The sequence below is a fragment of the Cylas formicarius genome, unplaced genomic scaffold, assembly GCF_029955315.1.
Source record: "Cylas formicarius isolate icCylForm1 unplaced genomic scaffold, icCylForm1.1 PGA_scaffold_1__22_contigs__length_36826433, whole genome shotgun sequence".
Classification (NCBI taxonomy): Eukaryota; Metazoa; Arthropoda; class Insecta; order Coleoptera; family Brentidae; genus Cylas; species Cylas formicarius.
Window position 1 is genome coordinate 22,478,600 of NW_026844264.1, and position 27,945 is coordinate 22,506,544.

Below are 27,945 nucleotides of genomic sequence, written 5' to 3' on the forward strand. Positions count from 1 at the left end.
TTAAACATGAAGCGGCCATGTTGGTTGTTCAATTCCGCAAGGTCATCGCTTAAAAAACCAGATTTTAAATCTCCCGCATGCATCTTCTCCATATTTTTTCATAGTTGCTTCATAAGTTTTGGCATTCGGTAGGGCCTCTAAATCTATAGTAGCTACATGGACTTAAATAATACATGAAACTTGTTTGGAGTTGACTAGATGACGTCACTAGCGGAAATTAATCAAGGAACTACGTATCCTCTTCCAAAAGAGGTAAACCAAAAATATACTCGGAATCAGATGATGAGTCCCTCATGATGATACCAGCAAATGTAATAAGAAAACTTTTGTCTGGAAAAATATTATCTGCGAAAGGCTCACATTTAACAGATTTAGTTTTAGAATTTATAGTTCAATCATGGTCAAAATAAAGTTTATTGAAAACGATGTTGGCTATATGAACACTTCTTAGAGCAATTAATCAAAAGTTAACTCCAAGAGATGTATCCATCAATCAAGTAATTTGATAAGGTTTATAGAACAATACAATACGTCTTACAACTAAACGTTTTAAATAAAAAGACATTAATCTGACTTTTCACTTGAATTCTGTCTCTTCATGGACTTCAAAGCTTTCTCCCTCAATTTCTTCTCATCTTCAACAACGGCATCTGCGTCTGAATCTGAATCGTCACTCTCAACCTTCTTCTTTTTATGTTTCTTATGCTTTTTTGAATGCTTCTTCCTCTTCTTATGTTTCTTCTCCTTTTTGCGTTTTTTGCTCTCACCGTCATCGTCCGACTCGCTCGCCGACTTTGGTTTCTTCTTATGTCTCCTCTTCTTCACTACATCTTCCTCACTATCAGATGAACTATTCTTCTTCTGCCTCTTGGAACTGTCTTTACCCGATTCGTCGGAGCTGTCGTGTTTCTTTTTACTCTTCTTCGAAACCTCATTATCGCTCGACTCGTCACGTTTTGTCTTTTTAACTTTGTCCGAACTCGATGACCGCGCTCGTTTCTTTTTTAGCTTCTTGTCGTCTTCCGAATCAGTAGTCTGCCTTCGCTTCTTAACCACCCGTTCCTCACTCGAAGCCCGCTTTTTTCTCTCTTTGCCCTTCTTTGATTTAACTTCTACCTCAGGGCTACTGCTCTTTCCACGTTTACTAACTGAAGAACGTTCGTCATCACTATCGCTTGAGCTTGTATCATGTTTCTTAGGCTTTCTCTTCCTTTTCACTTTCCTCTTCTTTTCCTTTTCGCTGTCTGAATCGCTAGAATCCGAGTCTGAACTACGAGATGATTTCCTAACCCGCGACGACTTGGTTTTAATTTCAGTTTCTTCCTTCAGTGACTTTCTCTTTTCATCTTTCAATGTGGCCGCTTTTGTTTTCGGCGGAAATTCTTTGGCTTTTATGAAGGGCGATGGTGTACGCGACAGACTACGAGAATACCTTGGTGGGCCAAATGGAGGTATAGGGTATTTATTTCTCGGGCTCACGCTACGTGACTTCAATTTCTGCTCCTTGTCTTTAGAGCGCAATCCGAACCCTGACGAACTACTCTCCGAAACAGTTTTCTTTTTCTCGTCTTTGTGATCAATATCTGCATCTCCTTTCTTCCGACTGTCGTCTGTTTTTTTCTGATGTTCCACGCTCTTTTTCTCATTGACGGTTTTCGGGACCGACGATCTCCCCTGTCTGGAACCTTCCCTCTCCTTCCTCACTTCTTTCTTCTGTGGACTGGGGCTCGATTTTCTGCCTTTGTCTCTACCTCTGTCACGACTAGGCGACCACCTCTTGGTGCTGCCGCGAGATCGCCTTCTCGACCTTGATCTTCTGTCCCTGGATTTCGATCTCCTGCGATCCTTGACGGGCGAAGACCGTCGATATGTTCTGTTTCTGCTACGGCTTCGTCGTGCCAATCTCCTAGAACCAAAGTTTGCGATAAAATGTTTATTAAATATTTTTAGTTTAATATCTGAAATTTTAGCAACATGCTAAGGTATTTAATAGAATAAAAGTTTTCGCTATCCACATCGCATCGGACACCTGCGTTACGCCCTAAAATTGGAAAAACAACATTAAAATGTTTCCTTAGAACATGAATTGTCAACTGTCCATTACAATAAACACTTATAGGATTTGCCGCCGAGCCCCATCGTGATTTTGACATTCCTTTACTTGCGCAATCTGTTCCTTAAAAATCAATCAAAGTAAAACACAAACTATAATACTTGGAATTACAGTAATTAAATATTATCTCTGACACTACACTATTTTCCGCAACTTTCGGTTTGACAGGAAGTGAAGGTATATTAAAAAATTGATTGGGGACAATCTGTACATGGTGTTTCTGAACAAAAAAAACTGTTAAACCGAATGCTGAAAACATTTAAAAAATAAATAAATAAAACATAAATTGTTTTCCTAAGTAACATCCTAGACTAATTTGCAGGAAAAAACGACCGTTTTAATTATGAACAGATGAATATAAAATCATTTAGTTTTTCGTAAAAGCCTGCTATTAATTCTAGGACAAATAAGAAAATGCTTTTCCTATCATATTTTAAATATTGTTTTTTTTTATTAATTTTGATTTGTTTTACAGTTATCAGTGTTATTTTGAAACAGTAAAAGATGGGGAAACAATAAACCAATGTGCAAATAAAAAACGAAATGACCTCTCCACAAAAGTGCAAGTCTAACTTTTAAATTCAAAACATAGGTTGACATTGTCGATATAAAGACAGTTATTTCAGGTAATTCAAACTTTCATATCGATTTTTCAATGCAAACTCCCCTATTCGAACTATTGTTTCTAGCTGGTCAACCCCGTCAAATACGACGAAAATCTTTTAAATAACATCTTGCAATTGTAGAATGTTATCTATCAGTATTTAATAATAATATGTAATTTATATTAAATTATTATGCGTTTGTGAAGTCCAATTTACCTATAGTCCTCTTGTATTTTTAAAATTATTTCGGTCAATTGACACAAAAAAAATCGACCGGTCAATTCCACAACCGTAATTCTACCCTTGTATGTCTTTCATGAATATGTCTTTCCATGGCTATTTTTTGAAAAATTCAACCACTGAATTACAATACAATAATGGTTACTTGTCCAGTTCATTAACATGCATTGAAAACAGAACGTCATGTATCATTGGTTGTGTGCGGAATTGTATATAGTAGCTGTCACCTTGCACTACTTTTCATTTGAAAACATTCTTGCGACCTCCTTGATTGACATTTATAATATATATGAGCTTTATAAACGACGACAAACAAGCTTTGGTTTTGGTCGTAGGCGCATCAAATATTACAAAATTCTGTACACTCACTCGGATCATGCCAAAAAACCAAAACCAATTAAAATTCGTGACAAATGTGTGGTTTATAAAACTTGTTGCATAATATACTATTAACATTTTGAAAATCTCAAAAATTACAGGAAAGTGCTATAATCAGATGAACTCTTATTATGGTCTAAAGGTCAAATTAGAAAACACAGGAACTACCAAATATCCAAGGCAAAGAAAATATTTGAAACCAATTTAATTTAAAAAGGCACTTTTTGAAATTTTGAAGTGATTTGCTACATTTAAATTTTCTATATTCTATTTTTCTATAAATTTGTGCTATCTGAATTTACATTTTTTAAACTTGTTTGATGGTACATTAATGCTTATCCTCCAATTGACTTTGATGAATTACCATTTTCGAATTATTTCATTAAATATGTTTTTTGTTTGGAGACACAAACAGTCAGAAAGTTTCAGTTCACTAATCATTTGGTCAATATGAACTTTTCCAATCACCCTTACGTTTCATATAGAAACAGTTCATGAGGCAATAAAGAAGTCGCTGTTAAGTCATAAAACCTGTGGAGTAAGAGGCATCAGATTATATTTAAAAAAAGGTGATAAGTAGTCACAAACATTAAATCAGTAATCTAATTCACTCGGTTTAACCCCAGCTTCTCCTGACCTCTCAAAAAAATGTTAAAACATCCTCCACTTTTAAAAAATAAGTCAAGCAATAGAGATTTCCGTCAGTGTAAAGAACACCAGCAGCATTTTTTGTTTAAAATTTCACCATTTGAAATATCAATTTTATTATACCAGAATCCTTATTAAAGAAATCTCTTTGTGGGAGCAACAACTGTAGTACTCTAAGCCAGACTCTCTGCTGCCAAAATAAGTCTTTTCAGTGACGTGGGATTACCTGACAACTCACAACCAATTATTAAACCTGCATATTCAAGCTTAGGGCGAATCCTGAAGACGATCTACAGTGCATGTCTGCTCCAGATCATTCTATCTCGTCAGTTGGTTTATACATCCGAGCTGAAGAATTGAACTTACCCGAGTTCCTAAAGTGTAGGGAACTAACCATAATAATATGGCGGCGGTTGCCGCTGAGAGAAACATCCGATAACGAGAAACCGATATTGCAATAGCAAATCATGCTGCGGCCTTCCCAACTCGAGCTGACTGGTTGGCTTTCATTCCTTATAGATCAATTCAAATCTTAGGCTCCATGTAGTAGTCGAATTCAGTGGTGGCTTGCCGACTGGATGAGACCTATCTTAGATCTCGGAGGCAAATGAAAGAAGATTGTTGTCCTGCTGTACTTGGTGCAGACGCAGAAATTGCCGCTGATTTCAATGAGGCTTGAGGATTGGGCGACATTCTAGTGGCTCCATAACCCTAGCGAACTGGCGCAGATTTATGTGCTTCTTTCCAATGGGAAGTTGGTGTCTGGCAGTCGCATTTAATGGACCTCGTTGATGTGGTTCTCCTCTCCGTTGACAGACTATCGGGACTAAAGCTGACTAGGGCACCCTTGATTGCGGCGAATGTTGTAGCTGACTAGGCTACTTCACTCATCTGATAGGGGAGGGGAGGAAGCTTGCTGTAGCTGATGGAGAGGACCTTCACCTTTGTTCCAAAGACAGTAATGCCCGCAAAGACACTTGATTTTACCGCAATCGTACCTTGCACTCACATCACCATCACAAAACCCCGAAATACTAGAACAGAAAAAATAAAGATCTTACATCAATCATAACATAAAGGAATTATTCCGAACTCACCTTCAATGTATCCCCGAGCGGCCTCAATGATACAACATTCATTACGGAAGAGTACCATAACATTCCTGCCGATCCTAGTAGTGAAGACTCACAGTGGTGGTGATGAAAATGCAAGAGGTCGAGAAGCGGCAGTTTCGATGGCAACAGAGTGGTACTTGTGCTTAGAGGTAGTACAGAAGGCTTTCGTACTAACCTGGTTAGCATAGTATGTTATACATTGCTTTGTTCCTTTCCACTTAATAGTTTATTGTTCCTCAATATATATAAATAAGCTGCTAACCGAAAACCCTATTGCTCCGAACCTCGGGCCAGGAATATCACATAATCAATCAAAAAACTCAGGAGTTGGACAAATATTTATCTATGTAATATACTGGGGCTCGTTGTTAAATATCAAAACTTGACAACCTCCACATTAACTCAAACCATATTTCGATGTAAAAACAGGCGCAAAATTGAAGCTCAAAAAGGAGACATATTATAAAAACTTTAGAAATTCCGTGAATTTCTAAGCCTAGCTCAATATGTACTCCCTCTGAAAATGGATTTATAACTACCTGTCCCTGCTGCGACGGTGGCTCACGCTGCGACTGCGTCTTCGCGGCGTTCTTCTGCTTCTACTGCTCCTTCGCCTTGAATAGCTGGGGCTACGATGTCTGCTGTAGCTGCGTCTGCCGCGAACACTCCTCCTCCGTGAAACACTTCGGCGATTCCTGGAGACGCTCCTTCGCCTTCTACTGAGGCTTCGTCGCTTGGAAGTGCTACGCCTGGAAATTTAATCTTGTTATAGAGAAGTATTTTGTATCTTCTTCAGAAGATGTTTGTACTATGAATAGAAAAGTATAGCGATTTAAATTATATTATATTGCAAAAGTATAGTGTCTATTGTTCTTCCAATAAAAGCATTACGTAAGTAGTGTTGCATTATTGATGCATCTTGTTAGTGTACATTATATTATTTATGATTCTACTCAAAAAGTTTTTTTATGAATGAATGAATGAAGAAAATTAATTTTCTGCATTTATAAGGAACTCTCGTTACGTTCGTTAATGTGTCAGTAAAACAAAAATTAAGAAACAGTAGTCATTCTTTTACTTTTTTTCAATTTCTTCCTAAGGTGTAAGTGCTTTTCCTACCTTCTTGAGACACTTCTTTTCCTTGAACCAGACCTTCGAGTTCTAGACCTGGAAGTGCTTTTCCTTTTGCTCCTATTCGTTTCCAGACTTCTCTTCCTTGATCTAGACCTCTTCTTTGTTTCTGCCTCACTATCTGAACTGTCTTTGTTGGATCGATAGTGACGTTTCTTCTGTACGCTATTTTCCTTCTTCCTCAGCTCAAAGTCGCCCCTTGAGCCTCTCGAACTCGATCGAGATCTTCTCCCCTTCTTATCGTCGGCTGAACGTGACCTTGACTTACGCTTGTAGGATTCCCTGCTTGAAGATCGGAACTTTGATTTGGATGGACTCCGCGATCTCGAATTTGACGGCGAACGCTGGTTCCGATTGCTGTCCGCAAGAGACATCAGTTTAGCTTGGAGTTTCGATATCGGTTGACTGGGAGGCCCTTCCCTATAACCGAAATCCGATTATCAAGTTGTAATCGAAGGTAAAGAAACAAGACAAGATTCTAATCTGCAAACTGAACATTAATGCCGTTGCCTTTAGTGCGAGAACCACAATCAGATCGCGAAATGTTTAATTTGATTTCAATTCACACAAATTAACATCTACAGAAAAAGCCGCTACCTACTTTTGTGTCAATTGTTTGAATAAGTTACCGGATGACATCAAATTAACAGGAAACAACATTTAAAAGAATGATAAAAAATATACTTATATAGAACCTTACAAAAAAAAAAGTTCATGAAACATAGGTTTTAAAAACTATTTTTTGCCATGCTTGTCTACCATAGTGTGGTTTTATTTTATTTACTGACCAGCTTTAATCTTTATCTTGATTTATGTACGCAAATGGCAGAACTGGAGAAGAAATAGTTTTTGTAAATGGTGTGGTAACACTAAGGTTTATTTAAATAAATACTTCATCCTAAGATGTAAGTGTAAATTCCCATACTTGTCATAAACCCATGGAAATCCAATGAAGAAAATAATGTTGTCCCAATGAGTTGTTGCTTGCTAAATAAAAATTAAAACTATCATTTGAACAAACTTCATTATACTTGTTTGATGTTAACTGTTCAAAAGGATGCATGTTTCTAGGTTTGTTTAGTATACTGTGTTTGTTATATTTATTTTGATACAGATTCCTTATTATGTGCTTTTATATTTATCTATTTATATAGTCTACACTAGTGGTGGGACTGGTCAATTGAGTCAACTAGTCAAATTTGATCAGAATGCAATTGTAGAGTGTCATCTATCATTATTATAGTACTATGTATTTTTTAATAAATTATTATGCGTTTGTGATATGCAATTTACTTATAACTCTCTTCGAGGATTTCGAGAATATGATGAACTCCATTCAGTTTCAAAACGACGCGACAACAATGTAATGCACAATAGAAAGAAATATAAATAAATAAATATAAATTTAATTGTATTTTTAAAATTATTTCCGTCAATTGAGACAAAAAAAAAATGATCACAACGCTAGTCTACACCCTGACTTTTGCTAGAGACAGAATATTTTGTAGCATCGCCTTTGTAAAAATAGCTAAGCCCTAAATAAACAATTGTTACTTATAGTTAAAATTATTAAGTATAACAGTAAAAAAAAAAAACATTTTAAAAAATGAAAAATCAAAAAAACAAATGTTAATATGGAAGATATAAAATCATCCGAAACTGTTTTTTTACTTCAGAAACCATTTCACAATATCTTTTTTTTAGTTTAGCAAGTGTTAACTCGTATCCAGCAGTTTACATATACATTTAGGTAGCAAGTAAATCTCAATTCTAACCAAATATTCTTGGTCTCTTCGGGAATTTGGAAAAATTGCCCCATATTTATATTTTGTTATTTAGTTTACACAAAGAAGAAAAGTTCATATAAATGTAAATCTGGAAAGGGTTTGTTTCCAAGAAACGGAGTGTTACATATTTAAAAAACAAAAAGTGCGAAAAATGTTAAGTTGGAAGCTGATGGTGGTCATTTCCATCATTTTCTTCAGTGTTAATTTTTTAGAACCAAGTTCATTGTTTATCAAAGGGTTTAAAAAATTAATGTTTAATAAAAGGTGTCAATTTTCATGATTTTTATTTTATTGCTCGAAAAGAGGGCAAGATACAAAAACAACTCACGAGTTAAAAAATTGAACCTTTAGTTGCTTATTCGAAGTAAATAACAAAAATTGCAAATTGGACTTCACCATTTTAATCTAGTTAAATGCAAAAAGCATTAATTTTTATCTGCGGATGGACGGACACATTAGAATACCATATTTGCGACAATTAAATAAACTTCTTAAGTTGTTTTAGTAGTAGTTTACAACTTCAATTTATTACCCAATAACCAGAATCAATAAAATTTCAGAAACGCAGTAAAACCTGATTAGCACATACTTCTCTTTGGCAGCGGTCTGATCAGTTGCCGCGTTCTTTCGTTCATTAGGACTCGCGTTTCCATTGTTTTTAGCATCGCTATTGGCTTTCACCGATGGTGATTTGCTCTTGCTACGCGAATTCTTTGGGCTACTACCGCCCGACTTCTGATTCCCCGTGTTGTTTTTGTCCCGCCCTTTGGAACTGCGGTCCCAGCTTGTGGACCGGCGGGCTGGACTCCTAGATTTATTCTCGCGAATACCTGGACTGCGCGACTGCCTGCCGTCTCCGACGTTCTTCGAGCTCGGGCTCCTCGACTGCCTGTTGCTCGGCGATCGTCTCTCTCGGCTGTCCTTTGTTTTCTCGCTACTCCTGTTCCGGCTGAACCTCTCGCTCGACTTGTCCTTGCCCTTGGACTGGGAACGCGAACGGGATCGAGACCGAGACCGTCGAGATTTCGACCTATTGCGTTCATATTTTCGATCCTTGTGCGACTTGTCCCGCTCTTTTTGCTTCTCCCGCTCGCGGCCGCGCTCCTTACTTTCCCGTTCCTTATCGTCTTTTTCCTGAAATAGAGTACAAAGCTTTAAAATTTAAACCGGTACGTTATTTTTAAGAATTAACACTCGAAAAACCAAAACCAAATGCTGCTCTAAATAGCAAAGACGGTTGGTTACTTTCAACATGCCTTATCATTAAAATTACAATAGAAGCTCTTTAAAATTGGAAAAATCTTATATGGTCTCATAAAGAATAAATAAGTCTGATAAAGCTGATTCAAAAACAAAACTTAGTGGGCTATTTTTTTTTACTTCAAAATTGTAAATTCTTACTTGTGAAAATATTGTAAAGAAAAAGAAATTTTAATATTTCTACAATTTTAAGAAATGAACCCAAGTTTTATTGTTAATTACTAAAAATATTACCTGATTTACCCCATTATGCCCAACAGCAGTATTTTTTAAAAACTGTTTTAAGGAACCCTAGTCACTAATCCTTAGGAACAGCCACACTGGTTTTCGCAACTCAACAAAAATAACAATTACCGTTACTATTAAAGCGCTAACTTTGAAAATCTCATATAATACATATTTTTTTATAGAACTCACCTTTTTTTTAGCAAGCTCCTCTCTTTTCAGGTGTATCAAAGAATCTGGTATTCCGGTAGGATTTTCCTGAGCTGATAGCAGTAAAGCCCATAATTCAGCCATGAATTCTCGAGCATTTTTGCCTTGAAGGAATCCAGTCAAATTTATCTGGATCTTTTTGGGATCAGGAAACTGCAGGAAAACATTATATGATGATGTTCATACAAAAATGTATTTTCATACAGTGTATCTTGCATTTGAATTATAAAAACGCAAGTTAAGTTTCCTCATTCACAACTTTTTTAACAGTGACAGGATTCTCACTGCCTTGTAATTTTAGTTTCCATTCAGTATGCCCCTTTTGACTTTGACCATTTGAGTTAAAACAGTTTCTATAGCAATTGCCAACAAACTGAACAGTATAGAAGTATAGCAAAACTAGAAAATGTATTAAGCGTAAAAGTGAATAACGGCTAAATACCAACCAAATGGTAAACTACTTGCTAGACTTTTATGATTTAACCCTCAATAATCAAAATCCGTTGCTTTCTCTTTTGCCGGCTTCAACAGAACCCACTTTAATTTTTTGTTATTACCAAGAATAAGACTCAAAATTAATTAAATAATAGCTGACAGACTTTTCCGCAAGAACAGCACAATTTATAAAAAAGATGTATACGTATGTATAGATTATGCGCACAGTGTGTGGAATCCATACTATGCTAAGGATATCGAACCATTAAAGATAGTCCAAACAAAGGTCACAAAAACACCAACTGAGCTGAAACATTGACCGTATGACGGACGCTTACAATGCCCTATTCCCACCAAGATTCAAACCGGGGCAAGGTATTGGTCATTATTCAGAGCACATTGATAATCACTATTTACACTTAACACTAATGCCAACCATTGAGGACACACCTTAAAACTAAAAAAAGAAAAGGACTCAACCCTAACATGTAAAAACTTCCTATGTAATCACTTGGTGTATAGATGCAACTCGCTTTATGAGGAACCAAATATAAATTCCTTCAAAAATCGGTTAGACAGTAGACAGTAAGTGAAGGATTCCTACATTTTCAATAAATCTAAATCCAAATACTTGTGAGCAATGTTAATTTCGCTTGCCATGTTTCAGGACTGTGGCTACTGCGGAGCCCGACGGACTCTAATCTCTTTAAAAAACTAAGACACCCTGCGCAGAACCTTATAGGTTACAGGCATACGCGCTGGTTTACAAACCGAGAAATTAAACAAAAAACTTAACAACTGTGTTTTATTAATTTGAGGCTTTAGTTATGATCGGTAGTTTTTTTTTGTTGCTGCATTCAATTCATAACTATTGTTGTACTTATTTAGCTTGTTTGTCTTCTTTCTTTTAATTACTTATGATATAAGTTCCACACATTTCTAGATGGTACAGCATACCTTGATTTTTGCATTTACATAACTTTTTTAATGCATTCCTCCATACCCACTAACTCAACAGGAACTTTGAATAGAGTAGGTAGTGTTGTTTGGAAGAGGAAGGCGCTAAGAAATAGGAGGCGAAGCAGTGGACAAACTGGGTGTCCTTACTTATTGGTTATTGGTGATCTAGTTGCAATTTTAGATTAATTTGAAGCAAATATGTTGCAAATATCTTCGTCCGCAGATATTAAATGATATCATGAAAAACAATGACATAGTATCTCAAAGAGACCCATCAATACAGCCAACATATAAATCACACTCTAGATGCATTGCTATATTTCAAATTTATTATTTATTCATAATATGAGTATGTATCATTAAAACACAAAGAGTTTTCATTTTGCAACTTCCCACTTCTTATGTCTCAAAATCAGAAAATTGAAATTTTTTTTTTGCAAAAGAAAAAAAGTAGTCAATTTTCACACAGTGGACCGTAAGGATCCATCAACGGCGATATATTACGGAACCATCTTTAATCGAGACATATTTCAAAATTAACGAATTTCATCTTCAGTCATTAATATTGATGTGCAGGCAGGACAATCACTGCAGTAAAACTAACGGTTTTAGAAGTTGGAAGCAAATTAGATAAAACTTCGAAGGTTGTGAGAACCACCAACAGCAACACTTGTGCATAAATTTGGGAGAGAAAAGCAATTTGTGTCGTCAAACTTTTAAAAAATAAGCTGTTCTGAGGCAACATTTTTTTTACAGTTTAAAACCACGAGGATCTTCAGACATTTAACGAGAAGGACAAGGACAGACTTTTCAAATTGAAGATACATAGAGTTAACATTGTGGAATTGGTAAGTTTAAATTTAATTGAACCATTTTGTATTTTACTGCTTGCACGCCAATTTTAGTGACTGAAGATGAACTTCTTTAATTTAGAAACATGTCTCGATTAAAAACGATTCTGTAATATATCCATTCATAAGTTAGTGAAGAAGATTGATAGTTTTCGTCTGGTTTTTTTCTTTGAGTAATTTTGTTTTATAAAAAACAAATGTTTTACTATTTAAATGTTTTTGTTTATGCATATCAGTTTTTTCATAAATAAAGTGTGCAAGGGCCCTGGCCACATATAGCAATTAGTTAGCTGAAACTAGTGAACCTTGTTTTTAAGTAATTTTATTACATTTAGCTTGGTCTTACAATTGTGACTCAAAAATATCTAGTACTACCATATCCACCATCCTAGTGAGGAAACTAAGTACATAAACAAATTACATGTACATAAAGTTAAACATTTTCTCAAGGAAGCCACAACCACTGTATATATCTTATTGCTTCAATATATTACCTTTTCATCAAGCTGATTGTAAACAAAATCCACAACAACATCGTCGTCAATTTTAAGAATTTCAGTGAGTTTGTCTTGAATCCAAGGCTTGATGACGTCCAATTTAATTTTGGACATATCCACCTATAAAGTTTAAAAAAAAATTCAAAATTACGATTTTTACTACAATAATAAATTGTGTGAATTTACCCTTTGACTCAAGCAGTCACTGAACCTCATTTGTCTTAGAAGTTTCTTCTCTTTGTCGCTAAAGCGGTTGTCTTGCTCTGTTGTAGTGCCCTATTTCATAAATACCAATGAATGTTATGAAACATTACTTTTTAACATATGGAACATGTAGTCTATCTACTATTAAATATACATATAGACACAAAAAGGAAAAGTAAACTTTAATTTACTAATAAACAGTAATAAGAAGTGAATGGATTGTAATGATATATTTTTTTAACTCTACAAGTTAATATCAACCTAGGAATTGTTTAATATATAGGTGACACTTGTTTCTTGCTTTAATAATTTCTAGGATATTGTTATATTGAAAATTCAAATATTGGGTCCCATTCCCCAAAATAAGCACGCGAATATTATCAATAACATCACTACCACTTGTTCCCCAATTAATGGGTCCCAACTGTGAGTAGGTTTTCATTTCTTCTTTTTTTGAATATCATATATAACAAGGTATAATGAAGATTTACAGATTACAGAGAAAATTGACAAAAATTCTGAATTTCGAATATGCCTAAGTTACAATCACAAGTGACATACTCACCGTGTACATAATCATACAGCACTATCTTATTTAATAGGTAGTTTTTCCAGTCAGTCCAATCGAGAAAGAGCAGAACGTGTAGCATGTAGCGTCACTTAACTTCGGACAAAAGCATTACAAACATCCCAAATATCTAAGTTTTGTTTCCACCGTACAATCTCAATAACCAAAGAGCTATATGAAGTAATACACGTAATTCCTTCCAAAATTAAAGTGAAATTTACCGAATTGATTTGATGGCCGGTGATGGCGACAACGAACGGCGTTTTCACTCTTTAATCTATGGCAATGGCAATCATAGAATAATATTAAAAATGGTTTTGTAACGTTTCACAGTAGGAAGAGCTTGGTGAATTTTGGTTACGCGCTTCCTCTCTGACAAATGAACCCATTTTTTAAAAAATTGTAGAAGTGGGCAAGAAAGCTTGCAAGACGAGGAAATAAAGAATTGATTATTGTATTCGCTCAAAATTTGCAAAACCCAAATCCAAAAACAAGGTATATATTGTATAAATAAAAATAAATGTATTATTAAATTTGTTACTGATCACGTAAACTGCATCTTAAGTGTGCTTGTTAAACTTCGACTTTTTGATAATTGAAAATAGATTTCCTTGATTTTTGTTGGTAGCCTTAAATTCGGGATGTAGGCGGAATTGTTCTTCTTCGTTTCAGGATCATTGGACCAGTTACTTTAATTCGTTGTTTATATGCCACGGAAGAATAATACTGTTTCTATGGGTACATCTTGCTTTTTGTATGAAAACGCGAAAATGGTTGTCTTGTGTTCATTAAAAAATATCCAAGGAACGCGAATCAATCTATTTTACGACGAACGCTGAGATGTTGTGTAAAGGCGTAAACTTCCGAGATCGAATCGACAGGTATTTTTCACCAAATCCAACTTTGATTAGGAATGAAAATGAAAAAGTACAGTAAAAACACAAGGGTGCACTATCAAATATTGGTAAACCAAATAAATATTAATTCAATTCAATAAATTCAATTCAATTAGTATCCCTCAAAATAGTTGTAAACTAATTTCTTCAATATGTGCCTTAAGTAAATATTTCCAAACCTACAAAAGATTTTTTTTTTTCGCAAGCTAAAAATGTTTGCTTTTGCTATTATATTGCTGTCTAAAAAATTAATTAAAAAAGAATTATATTATTAAAATAATATCATATTTTATGAGCACTTGTCCAAAAGTATTATTTGTTGCTATAGCGAAGTATTTATAGCAGTTTTTGACTAAATTGTTGCCGTTCGAATTCTTCTGTTGATGTTAAAACGGGATTTTTATTATGTATTTTGAATATGGCCAAATTCTTCACCTGTATAATGCGTCATAGCTTTAAGGGGTTTCAACTCAAATTCTTTTTTTCGTACATTTCATACGTTAAGTCCTTCCTTTTTTGGCAGAGGCATCCAAGCTTAGGACCCCGCCCCCACGACAATTAAATTTTTATCCGCGGCAGTGACTTGAGGAAAGACCAGGGCGGTGGTTAGACTTTTAAAATAAAGTTTAATATATTAATGCAACTGCTATTTTGCTTTTTCCCCAGACATTTTAATTTTACGTGGGTTTTAAAATTGGGACCCCAAATCCGGAATCAGCATGATTAAGATTTAAATTACGTAGTGAACAAATTTATTAAAATATTTCTTAGTCAAATCATTGTCAGTTCTGCTGTTCTGCAGTTTCACATTTAATACTGCTCTTGAGTTGTGACCAGTAGCACAAGGCATTTTGTTTAAATACATTTTCAAAGGAAATTGAAAATACCAAAGCCCCAAGGCCTCCATTTCAAAAACATCTTCGCTCCAAACAATCAAGACGCGAAAAAGTCGTTGGCTTAGAATGTTCAGTTTGTCCAATAGTTTTGTGAAAAAAATAAATCTTAGCTCTTAGCTCTAAATTTGTTGCTTGCTTCTTCGTTATATAGCAATGATGCAATGAAAGATCAACAGTTTAATATAACCACCTTTCCAACAGAAAATAATGGATTCGTTTTCTAAATTTAAAAATCGAGTTCCTGCCGTATTTAGTTGTGAAACACACCACAAGACAGTTTTTTCTTTGAAATTTATTTACATATAAAAAAAAGAAAATTACAGAAGCATATACAATGCAACAAAAATTAAGTGTGTAGATATAGCGGTGATATAACACTGGTGAGGTGGATTGCTTGGACTGAACCTTAAATTCCTTATTATATTTAGTATCTTCATGATAATTTAGTATAGTATAGTATATTATAGTATAGTATTTGTTTTGCGTTTATATTTATGTTTAAAATAATATAATCTACTTTGATTCTGTGCTTTATTAACCTATGAGCGAGATAAAATATTTAAAAATGGAGGTTTAGTTTTGCGTTATCAGTCTTGTGAGCCTAATCTTCATTAGTTTTGTTAACAATAGAAAGCATTTAAACGTTTCTGAGCAATTGCTTCAGAGAGTTGCTGTTTAAATTTCACAAAAAGTGCTGAATAACCAAGAATTTCGGGTTAAATCGAACAGCTTTTGCACAATTTGCAGCAGATATTAAATAATATAGCAAGTAGAATGTTTTTTATAATTCAATTTCAAAAGGGAAATAAATATTCAAAACTCAATGATAAAATGCTATAAAATTTGCCTTTTCTTCTACATCAAAAATCTAGAAGACAGGCGACAAAAAAGCGCCATACCGACAGGAAAAGCTAAAAACATTTTTTGGTATGCACAAATAATGAAAACCAGACACGAAATTGGGAGAGTACTTGATAATTTTTATAATGATAATTTCTTGAGGTACAATCCGATAAGATCCAAGAAAACATCCCACTTCTGCCAGGACCTACTAACAACTAACCTGAAGAGAGTATGACCGACGACAAACAGCAGTGCAATTCGACTAGCTGAATGCAAATTGGTATAAAATGCTAGGCTCTTTTTTTCATTTGGATACTTATCAGAACGAACCTACCCAAAAAAACGTTCTTAATCATTCTCTGCATCTAAACAATTGCTGTAAAAAATTGCGCTTATAAAAGAAATTAAGTTCTACTTAAACTAATTATTTATATTTGTTAATTCATGTGTTTCATTTCTTTATGTACGAGATTTAAAATCTCGTTTTTAACCAATGACCTTGCGGCATTCAACAAAGAACATGTCCGCCAACATATCATCAATGTGGCATTTTTATGTCAGTATTTTCTCAAAATGAGTCCAGATCCTATTAAATCTTCAGGCGAACATACAGTGTAGATAACGCTGTTTAGAAAGAGAAAGGCGCAAATTTAGTGGGTGAAATTTAGAGGCATGTGCCAATTTTTACTGTAGTAGGGCCACGATTAAATATTCGGAACAGACGAAAGGAAAAAAACAACGGCATAAGGACGAGACACGCAAATATCTTTTTCGCGCGACTAAAAGCTGCCACTCTATGTATACAGTATATGTGTACAGTAAAATCTACAAACTACATCCGAATTCTTTGGTTATGATATTCCCCTTACTCTGCATTATTATTTTTTGCTCTCAACATGAAATCCTCGCTTTGACAAATCAGACTAGATTTTTACATTACTGCGTTGATGAATGTTTTGGTTAACAGCGCATAAGTCACAACAGCATTTTGTTTTCCCGGTCTACTGACGATTTTTCTTGTGGATGAATCCCTACAGAATCCCTTCCAAATTTGTTAAGGAGGTCTGCAACTTTTCTGATTTTGGACTTAAATTAAAAAAAAAAAGGATTATTTTCTAATACAGTGACAATATTTAAAAAGAGGACTTTTGGGCCTATGTTAGGAACGCTTCATATGAACATATATCTTAAACGTCTAAAAGTTTAGGCCTAGATAAGTCCTAAGTACAGGTAGTCGGTGGCACGGTGTGATTTATCCTACAATCAAAAAATATTGGTGAAATCTTTATTTATGCATGAGAGAAATAAAATACAAAATATTCTTCCAATATTCCTTCATCTCTCTCCAACTTTTTCTTCTTGCAAAAGTGATTTTTTACAATTATCTTTCAGTGTGTGGTTTCAGTTTTCAGTGCTGGGTATCGTTTCTATATTAAAGCTTGGCTAACTTTCCTACAAAAAAAATATCGCTATTATTTCCACTTTGCCGTAAATTTTATCGAATTCTTTCTCATATTCGAATATTTTTCTTCGACGTCTGAATTGCTGTTACTGGCCTTTATGTCATAATTAAGTTGCGAAATGCAACAAATGCGTTTAAATAATTTGACTATTGACTATAAATAAACCAAACATATCGACGATTTATATCGTTCCAAGAAAATAGACTTAAGAGTTTTGAGTTCTAGGCCAACTGAAATATAATGAACTTGTTTCTTGGTTACTTACCTAGGGAGAACCTGTTAATTCCTCCTCCTTTCTGTTTGGGTTTTCTCGAAATGCTTTACAATAGTACAACCCCCTCTCACTATCCATTCTAATAGTAAGAATAATGTTATAGTTACAGTTTATTATGGCGTTAAATATTATAATAAATTTCCTATAAGTACTCATTTCCGGTACTTTTGTAACATTATAGTGACATAGGTATACGCTGCTTTCAAGACCTAAAAAATAATATCCACTAGAATAGACAAATTGTAAATATTAGTATCGTTCCCTGTTTCAGGAAGTTTAAAAGTATTGGGCAAAGAACATAATATGTCGGGCAAAGAATGTTCTAGCAAAAAATCAACCACAACTCCCACATTCACTTAGGAAGGAGTTAAATTTTGTTTTTATGGAGTATTTTTACGATATTGCGATAGATTTTATATGCTGAGATTTTCATTAGCTTTGGGGGCGGGGCTTATGAGCTTCGCAATCACTTAAAATCAATACTTCTTTTATAACTCGGATACTCAGTACATTGACTTTTTGCATGGACACTAATCTTGAAATGTTGGTATACGTTACGGCAACAGATGATTCTAGAGACATTTCTCCAAATGGTCCCTTGGTGACAATCAGCGGCCTTTGAGCTCTTACCATTATGATAAACAATATACTTTTAGCTTCCTTACTATGTTGATACCAAGGACTTTCATATACTGCGGACGCAATTTCCATACTCTTTAATAAAATTATGATTTTAACTTCTATATATCCTGATGCTGTAAAGCAAAAGGCAAAAAAATTACCTGGAATTTAATTTCGCTGCAACTCCAACCTAGTATCAGTACGTACGCTACAATAGAACCGCTGTATAATAAGATACCAAGTTGTAGTAGGAAAGATTTCTCCTAAAATAGTCCAAACAGTCAAATAGTAACTGTTTTCTACTAAACCAGAATTACACCCAAATTACAGAACGTTCTGAACACGCGTTTCGCTATGCATATTAACGTCATATAAACTCCCATCATCGACTGGCCAAACGCCCTCCCAGAACGTTATATTAGTTGGGGGATAGATATAGTTGACTCTGTACTGAATCCATTAAACTATCTCAAAGAAGCATTTCTCACCTTTAGAACCGTGAATGCTGTTAGAGCAACGTTAAACGAGACTGTAATGTATTCCATCAACAACAAATATTTGACTGAGTCGTTCATGTCTGTGACAAATCTAAATGAAACAATGATGCGAGAGTTAGTCCACAAAAATAATACACAAAAAGTGTGACAGTGAACGGCGACAGCCCTTTCTTGACTCAGACTCAAGGAACACAGATATGAAGCAACGCTCGTATCTTTATTATTTTCATATAATAAATAAGAGAAAGCATAGTTAATTTAACTAACCCACCCAAACATATGATGGTTAAGTGTGATGGTATTTTGAAGAAAGCGAGGTTTGATCGAGAATAGCCAAAATAGATAAGAGTAATTAAAATTCATAGTGACCAAGCTACGCACTTTATTTTCAGTGGTGGTTTAAGGAACAACTTCGGGTGACTTTTCTTTAATTCTCTGAATTTTACACATTGTTACTTCAAAAAAATTAACCACGCACCAAAACCAAAACAACTCTGCTTCTGATATCTCATCTATATATATATATATATATATATATATATATATATATATATATATATATATATATATATATATATATATATATATATATATATATATATATATATATATATATATATATTTATGTTTAGCTTTTGGTTCTTGGGTTATAGGTCCTTATATTAAAAGCGATTAAAATTTTTTGTCCATATATTGACGTTTCGGTCTTCTATGACCTTCTTCAGAAAGGGATACAGTCTAAAATTATGTTATAGTACAGGTCTTTTTTTTATATACATGCATAAACGGAATTACAAAGAACCTTACCTAAAAGAGACAAACACAAATCTTAAAATTGAAGAGGTAGCATCATATGGAAGTTCTATACTTTAAAAGCGTTTGGTTTTGTCATAGTGAGTTATAAACGCTTTGATACTGTAAACTGCTGAGTAAAGGTTCCCATACATTCTATTCGCTTGAATAAAGTTTTTTAAAAAATCAAATTCGTTTTCCACGACGAAAACTGGCGCAGTCGGTAGGATTTCCGTGAAACAAGCATTCCAAAATCGACACTGTTTGGTCTCTCTCAAGAGTTTATTCGCGAAATCCGAACAACACAAAAAACTGTTCAAGTGGGTGCAAAGTGCTCAATTGGTGCGAAATAAGGACAAAAATCGTCCGAATTTCATACGTAGCCCAGGGAAGAGACAAGCATCGCTCATCCTATTGGAAAACTAGATTAAGAAACGAAACAACCATTAATGAAAATCGTCGTTCTCTCACTGTTAATGTAAGTTTTTCTTTTGTAAATATTTTTCTGATTCAAACTGGAAAGATTAATTTCTCGTTTTGAAACATTAGAGTTAAAACCTAGAGTAGCTTCTGTCGATAATTTTAATACATCATCTGATTCCGATTCCGATTCTGACATTAATTTAAACACAAGCGGATAACATCCCTCATTTCGACGGCAATCCTAAACAAATAAATCGTTTTATTAGAATCTGCGAAAATTTTCTAACTAATCATCAAAATGTAAATAACCCAAATGCTTCAATAAATGTTTGTTTAATCGATACAATAATCAGTAAATTAATTGGTAGAGCAGCTGATTTAATAGCTTCTCGTTCTGAACTCGATAGTTGGTTAAAAATTAAAACAGCCCTTCTGGCAACGTTCTCCGATCAAAGATCAGTTGATTGTCTTTTACAGGATATAATTTCAATGAAACCCAATAGTAGCGAAAGTGCGCATAATTTTGGTTTACGCTTGCAAGATGCCCGTAGTATTTTATTTTCAAAAATTAACTCTACATGCGAAGATATCAATATAAAAACTCTAAAAATTATCCAATTTGAAGATCTAATTTTAAAAACATTTATAAACGGTCTTAATTACCATATGCAGTTAGTTGTACGTTTAAGAAATCCAAAATCTCTCGAAGAAGCCATGTCGTTCTCGTTAGAAGAAGAAAATTTTATCGCTTATAAAAATCGTGTTGATATTTCAACCAAAACTACACCTGTTGCAATGCAAAATAAACCAAAACCTCTATTAGGTCAATACCCAATTAATTACCCATTAGCTTCACAAAATTTTACTAGCCCATTTCAACCGCCAACAATTCGACCAAGTTTTAATAATTTTAACCCCCCGAGATTTCAAAATAATTTCCAAACAAGACCTTATTTTCAGAATATTCCAAGACCAAATTTCCAAAATAATCAAAGACAAAACTTCCCGAATATTCAAAGAATTAACCCGATGATCCAAAGACATCAATTTAATCCAAGACCTTACCCATTTATGCAAAGACCTATGTATTCAATTACAAGACCGATGTTTAATCAATATAACCAAAATCCAACCCCAAAATTTGACAAACCGGAACCTATGGATACTTCATCAGGCAATACCCGTATAAATCAAATTCAACCAAATAAAAATTACTATCTAGCAAAAGAGATTGACAATCAATCTACAACCCCCCAAGCTAATTCAAACAACGAAATATCAAATTTTGAAAGTGAAAATCCTTATGATTTTTATTATTTTTATTATCACCAATATCCCATCCTTGAAGAACAATACACCTACGACACAAATTAGACGAAAATAACCACTGTTATAATGAACAGGACGGAAATTTTCAGGAAACTCCGAATTCAAGCAACCAAACTTAACGCAAAATTTTCCCCAAAACTACACTTCAATATATGTTAATAATTATAATCATTCTGATTTACCAATAGTTTATTTTCCTGAACTTGATGCTCAATTTCTATTAGATACAGGTAGCGCGAAAAGTTTTATAAATCCACAGTTAGCTTACAAATATTACCCAGACTTTATAAATATTGAAAATTTTTCAGTAATGTCAGCTCATGCAACATCTGTTCATAATGAAGTAATGACAATACCATTATTTCCTTCTTTTAATTGTCCTGATCAACAACATAAATTCTATCTTTTTAACTTTTCCCCAAAATTTGATGGACTTATAGGAGTAGATCTTTTGAAACAAATAAAATCAAAAATAAATATTAGCGAGTCTACACTGGAAACACCGAATGTAATAATTCCACTGTATTACCAACATAATATTAAAAACACCCCAGCGGATCCAAAAATAAATAAAAATTTTGACAAATCCAAATTTAAATTCGATGAACTTATTATTCAACCAAGAACAACACATAAAGTTAAAATACTCGTGACAGAACAAAATGGTATAGGAATCTTAAAATATAAAAAATTTGTAAATGCTGAAATGCCCGAAGCTTTAGTAAAAATTGTCGATTCATTCGCGTTAACAACCATTACTAACACATCTGAAAATCCTGTTAGTATACAATTTATTAAACCTCTAGAAATAGAATTAATAAATCAATGTGAAACTAATTTTATAAAAAAAATAGAAGATAACAATGAAAATTTAATCGAACATTCAATAAGTAATTTCGACAATCTGCAAAAAGAAAATCTAAAAAATTTAAGACTGAATCACTGTAATAAAGAAGAATATAAAGTAATTAGGAAGTTATGTTACGAATATCGAGACATATTTTATTGCGATAAAGTGCCATTATCTTTCACGAATCAAATTAAACACAAAATTAATCTAACTGACGAAACCCCCGTTTACACAAAAAATTACCGTTATCCTGAAATACATAAAGTCGAAGTAAATAGACAAATAGACGAAATGCTAAAAAATAATATAATCCAACCCTCACATTCCCCATGGAGTAGTCCTATATGGATCGTACCAAAAAAATTAGATGCATCAAATAAACGTAAATGGCGCGTTGTCATAGATTACCGGAAACTTAATGAAAAAACAATTGATGATAAATTTCCCTTGCCTAATATTTCAGATATTCTTGATAAACTCGGTAAAGCTCAGTATTTTTCAACTCTGGATCTAGCTAACGATTTTCATCAGATAGAAATGCATCCCGATGACATCCCAAAGACAGCTTTTTCTACTGGTACTGGACTTTTCGAATTTAAACGCATGCCTTTCGGATTGAAAAACTCACCCTCGACGTTCCAACGTGTTATGAATAATGTGCTAAGAAATCTGTTTAGTATATTCAGATGATATTATAATTTTTTCCACATCCCTACAGGAACACATTGATCGATTAGGAAAAATTTTTGAGAGACTAAGGGAGGCAAACTTTAAAATTCAATTAGATAAATCAGAATTTCTACATAAAGAAGTAGCATATTTAGGTCATAAAATCACTAAAGAAGGCGTTAGTCCAAATCCTGACAAGATAAAAGTAGTAAAAGATTTTCCTCTCCCCCAAACACAAAAAGAAATTAAGTCATTTCTAGGATTGGCAGGATACTACAGAAGATTCATTAAAGATTTTGCTAAAATCACAAAACCTGACAATGACCTTATGTCTAAAGAAAAAATCTAAAGTAGAACACAGCCCCGAATTTATTACAGCTTTCAACCATTTAAAACAATTACTAATAAATGCCCCAATATTAAAATATCCAGATTTTTCAAAACAATTCGTTTTAACTACAGACGCATCAAATTACGCGATAGGTGCCGTATTATCACAAGGCACACCACCAAACGATAACCCAGTCGCATACGCGTCTCGCACACTTAATGACACCGAGCAAAAATACTCTACAACGGAAAAAGAATTACTTGCCATAGTATGGGCCTGTAAATATTTTAGACCGTATCTTTTCAGTAGAAAATTCCAAATTTTTACGGACCACAGACCATTAGTCTGGTTATTTAACCTAAAAGAACCAAATTCAAAACTTATGAGATGGAGACTTAAACTAGAAGAATTTGATTACGAAATTCTTTATAAAAATGGTAAACAAAACACAAATGCGGATGCCTTGTCACGAATAAAATTAAATGCTTTAGAAACCGACTCTATTTATAATAATCCTGGAGATATTGATCTTGATATTAACAAATTTCTAGACAACGATTTCGATCCGAATAAATTAGACTCAAATGAAATTTCGATAACACTCGAAGAAATAGAAAATAAACGTCCTAGGAGCCCAAAAATAATCATTCTCGAAAACAAACTTTTAAGACCGGCTTTTGAAAATACAATACATAGTACAAATACTGACGAATCTTTACAAGGAATACCTATATTAAATGAAATTATTAACAACAAACCAAATCAGATAATACTTCAGAAATCTCCGTATTCTACTTATGTTAAATGTAACTTTAAAAACTTCGACGGTCATAATATATTACATGCAACAATTCCAGAAGAAGAAATTACTTTAACAAAATTCTTTAAAGAACATTTAAATAACAAAAAGACGTATATTCACTTTTTATCTCAACTAAGACCAATTGTACAAAAAGTAATCGCCCAACATTTTCAAAATTATAAACTAATCGAATGCACAAAATTAATAAATAATGTTGAACCGGAAGAACGAAATATATTAATTAAATATAAACATGAAGGTAAAACTAATCACAGAGGCATAGAAGAAACTTGTAAATTTTTAAAAAATAATTATTACTGGAAATCCTTAAAGTCAGATGTTACAAAATATATTAACGAATGTGAAATTTGCCAGCGAGCAAAATATCAACGAAAACCACGAGATCAACCTTTAATGTTAACTGAAACACCTTCTAAACCATTTGAAATTATACACGTCGATACCTTTATTGCCGGCGGACAAAAATTCTTAACTATAATTGACAAATTCTCTAAGTTTGGACAGGCATTGCCCTATTTTGGAACTGCGATTTCAGCATGCCAACAATTAGTACATTTCTTTTCATTCTATGGAATACCAAAACAAATTGTTTCTGACAACGGAACAGAATTTAAAAATGACGTTCTAGACTCTTTATTAAAAATACATAAAATTAAAATCCATTTCACAACGCCGTCACCACGAATCCAATTCACCTATCGAACGTTTCCACTCAACCCTCATCGAACACTTACGCCTATTGAAGGAAATAGATAAAAATTCCGATATTATTTCACTTATGCCCTATGCGATCATTGCATATAACAGTACTATACGCTCAAATACTAATTTTACGCCTTTTGAATTAACACTAGGACACACTGATACACGTGACCCTATGAACCTAATTCCTTCTCAAATATATTGTGAATACGTAAATAACCATCAAACAAATACTAAGCTTCTTTACGAAAAGGTACATAATGATTCCCTTTTAAAAAAACAAAAAACGATCGATAAAATTAACAAAAACAAAACTCCAGTAGAACTAAAAATTGGCGCAACAGTGTATAAGCGCACCGAAAGTCGAAAAGGTAAATTAAACAAAAAATTTTCTGGACCATTCATATTAACAAAAATCCTAGATAATAATAAAATTGAAATAGAAAACCTAAAAACAAATAAAAAAGAAATAACTCACGTTAACGAGACTAAAATAATCAACATTGTTCCAGATGGCTCGCAAACATCGGAGCAAACGAAGTAAAAATCCACAACCTGAACAACTATCCAGGAATCCTTCCTTATAAACTAGGTACCGCAAAAATAACCTCTAACCATTTCTCCTTTATACCAATTTTTGATTTAAACCCAGCTGTTGCTGAATTCTATGTAATCTATAACCAAGTAAAAATATTAATTAGTCAGATTAAAAATAATACTAATTACTTTCCCGAATATTCTAATTCAGTCATCCCTCTTGTAACATTAGAAAAACGTATTGAAAATCAAATTAGTCAACTCAATCCATTATCTATAAGAAATAAAAGAGGCCTATTAAACCCAATCGGTTCTATTATTAAATGTATTACTGGAAACTTAGACCAATCTGGCGCGGAAAAATTCGATGTAGAAATCAAACAATTGCAAGAAAACCAAAATAATTTAAGAACCAATTCAATTAATCAAATAAAACTGTTAGAAAAAACAATCAACTCATTTAAAAATTCGATATCAAATATTTCGAATTCCGAAAACACTTCGAGCGCGGAGCGCGAGCATTGAAGATGCCAAGTGAGATTTTGGCGAAACGTCTGCAGGATTCCAGTCGGAGTTCAACGAGCGAAAGGATGATATCCCGGAATATAGTGTCATCACATTTTTCCATCCGTGAATCAATACATTATATATATATATATATATATATATATATATATATATATATATATATATATATATATATATATATATATATATATATATATATATATATATATATATATATATATATATATATATATATATATATATATATATATTAAATTATTCCACTTCCAATTGGTAATATGTATTACCATATGAACTAATAAATAACTAAATACATTGAATCTTTTGACCTACAAAAATAATACCGCTTATCATTTCAATCAAATCAAAATTATCAAGAGTATTTTTTTAAATACCCAACACTGATTTAATCATGATTTTAAGTAGAAGTACTAACCTTACAAATTGCTGATGTTGTACTGCGGCAACTTTTAGAGCACTTAAGTCGGCTTTCAGATGCGACATATTTCTTAATGCGTTCTGCAATGCTTTTGCCGTTGAAGGCACAAATACTATGAAACCAAGAAGCATGCAAGTCGAAAAACTTAGCCATATCATTATAGTGACGCCAAGATTAGAAAAGAGCATTATGAATGTTTCGTGCCTAATCGGGTCCATTTTGGGATAATACACTTCATATATCAAAGGTTTTTCCATGGTTTTATTGTATAGTTTATTCCAGCGACCTATTTTTATTCTAGTGGCAATATTTCCGTACATCGCAAACCCATATATAAATATGTGAGTGGCTAGGGCAAACAGGTTATATTTCGTGCAAAATCGTGCCTGTGCTGCATAAGTTTCCAGCTGCTCTTGCTCTTGAGATTGCTGAATTTCCTTTTCTTTATTTTCCACCGTGGTAATCATTTGCTGTAGACTTTTCGTCTCGTAGAAAATAACTTTAATTAATGCCACGTAAATAGACGCCAAATAAGCCAGATTTGAAATTAATTTTTCAGTAAGTTCCTCGGATCTATCTTTTTCAGCTAGTACCATTGCCACCCAAAAGGTCATTGAAGTCATAAAAATGAAGACGAAGACGTGAACAATCAATGAATAAATAAGATATATTCTCCTCAGAGCAATGCTTTCAGTAAAATTATTGCGATAAATGCCGAGCACAATCATCGCAAGTTTTGGTATTTTCAAAATTTCCTGATTTTTCAAGGACATGATTTTAAACCCTGGTTATCTACAATATAAATTGACAAATTTGTTGAAATTGTAAATAAAATTTCAAGCCCTGTAGGATGTATGAACAGACACTTTGTTAAAAATTTTGTTGGGTGGGTCTTAAACATAATAACAATATAACAAAATATCTAGAAAATTTCTTTATACGCAAACTCTGTAATACCTAGAATGTTTGAGAAAACATAGGAATTTTTTTCTTGTGGATCTTACCAGTTTACAAGTATTATTGGTTTGTCTTTACTTTTTAAGTTTTGTAAATGTTCAAAAAAAGGATTTCCATTTCACTTTTTACTCAGGGAAGTACATTTAAGTCCCTAAGAAACCTTAATGTAATTGGCTGCAACCTCTTACTAGTTTGAACCACTAAAATAAGTTTATTCAATGATACGCAACTGATTTTATGTTATGTACCTTGTCGATTCTCAGTTGGTTAGAAACAGAAACCCTTTTATAGGTACACCTAATAGTTCATTGTTTGTAAGCAGTGCCGGCTTCTAAGAATAGTATGTATTTCTACAAAGAAGAAAAGCATATTTATTATTCCATTTTATTTCTACCGTACACAAAAAAAAATAAATAACGTTTAATTAGTCTGATACGTTTTTCTCTTATTATGGAAAGAGTAGAATTGTTGTCAACTAAGTCGATTTTGATATTACTGTTATTTGTTATATGTGCCAGAACATATCAAATGGCTGGAATCGAATGAAAAATGGAATTACGAAGCTGCGTAAGTGTTTTAAAACCATAGAAGTCACTAGGTATGTATGGACATTAGAAGCTCTTCAATAAGTCTGCTCCAGGCTACTGGAAAATTACAAACATACATTTTATATTTTATTTTCATTAATTTTTATGGTGATATGTCTTGTTTGGATTACACCAGAAAGTTCTTTCGTTTGTCGATATTGTCCATTTGTGCCTATTCTCGCATCCATAATAAATATTTGCATTTTTCATAATGTTTGCGGTTTAACAAAGAAAAAAGAAGTTTTGCGCGTAAGGCCCCTT

The 27,945-nt window shown here is 33.4% G+C and overlaps 2 protein-coding genes and 1 long non-coding RNA gene across 9 annotated transcripts in view; 1 reads left to right on the top strand and 2 right to left on the bottom strand.

The window, feature by feature from the left end:
- Nucleotides 1-395: 395 nt before the first annotated feature.
- LOC132696108 (serine/arginine repetitive matrix protein 1-like) lies at nt 396-13,517 on the bottom strand. Its single transcript, XM_060660729.1, has 8 exons — nt 13,225-13,517; nt 12,642-12,731; nt 12,453-12,575; nt 9,695-9,865; nt 8,607-9,151; nt 6,219-6,650; nt 5,639-5,848; nt 396-1,906 (listed from the first exon to the last, which is right to left on the bottom strand). Exons 1-8 carry the CDS (start codon nt 13,237-13,239, stop codon nt 565-567), a joined length of 2,928 nt encoding a protein of 975 aa, XP_060516712.1. The 5' UTR covers nt 13,240-13,517; the 3' UTR covers nt 396-564.
- Nucleotides 13,518-13,642: 125 nt separating this feature from the next.
- LOC132696377 (uncharacterized) overlaps nt 13,643-27,945 on the top strand; it is a 50,893-nt gene continuing 36,590 nt past the window's right edge. Inside the window, exons 1-3 of one of the 2 annotated variants that reach the window (XR_009618024.1) lie at nt 13,643-13,722; nt 13,900-14,108; nt 14,647-15,280. This is a non-coding gene — a long non-coding RNA (uncharacterized LOC132696377). Of the gene's footprint in view, nt 13,723-13,899; nt 14,109-14,646; nt 15,281-27,945 lie in introns of those variants that run through there. The other variant, XR_009618025.1, reaches the window with a different exon arrangement.
- On the bottom strand, nt 17,145-27,419 carry LOC132696373 (odorant receptor 30a-like). Of its 6 annotated transcripts, none has more exons than XM_060661165.1 (6): nt 26,138-27,418; nt 18,709-18,808; nt 18,382-18,483; nt 18,230-18,313; nt 17,591-17,808; nt 17,145-17,314 (listed from the first exon to the last, which is right to left on the bottom strand). In XM_060661165.1, the coding sequence occupies exons 1-5, from the start codon at nt 26,911-26,913 to the stop codon at nt 17,752-17,754; spliced, it is 1,119 nt and encodes a 372-aa protein (XP_060517148.1). In that variant the 5' UTR covers nt 26,914-27,418; the 3' UTR covers nt 17,145-17,314; nt 17,591-17,751. The 6 variants fall into 6 exon arrangements, with proteins under 6 accessions (XP_060517148.1, XP_060517147.1, XP_060517146.1 ...); XM_060661164.1 differs by having other exon boundaries at nt 18,158-18,313; XM_060661163.1 differs by lacking the exons at nt 17,145-17,314; nt 17,591-17,808 and having other exon boundaries at nt 17,871-18,313; nt 26,138-27,297; nt 27,346-27,419.

Coding starts and splice junctions, on each gene's coding strand:
- LOC132696373 (XM_060661163.1), bottom strand. CDS start 26,913: ATGTCCTTGAAAAATCAGGAAATTTTGAAAATACCAAAACTTGCGATG. Junction 18,484..18,708: donor CAGCATTCACGGTTCTAAAG/GTGAGAAATGCT, acceptor GGACTATTTTAG/GAGAAATCTTTCCTACTACA. Junction 18,314..18,381: donor GCAGCGAAATTAAATTCCAG/GTAATTTTTTTG, acceptor ATTTTATTAAAG/AGTATGGAAATTGCGTCCGC.
- LOC132696108 (XM_060660729.1), bottom strand. Junction 9,866..12,452: donor ACAATCAGCTTGATGAAAAG/GTAATATATTGA, acceptor GTTTTCCTGCAG/TTTCCTGATCCCAAAAAGAT. Junction 1,907..5,638: donor CACCGTCGCAGCAGGGACAG/GTAGTTATAAAT, acceptor CTTTGGTTCTAG/GAGATTGGCACGACGAAGCC.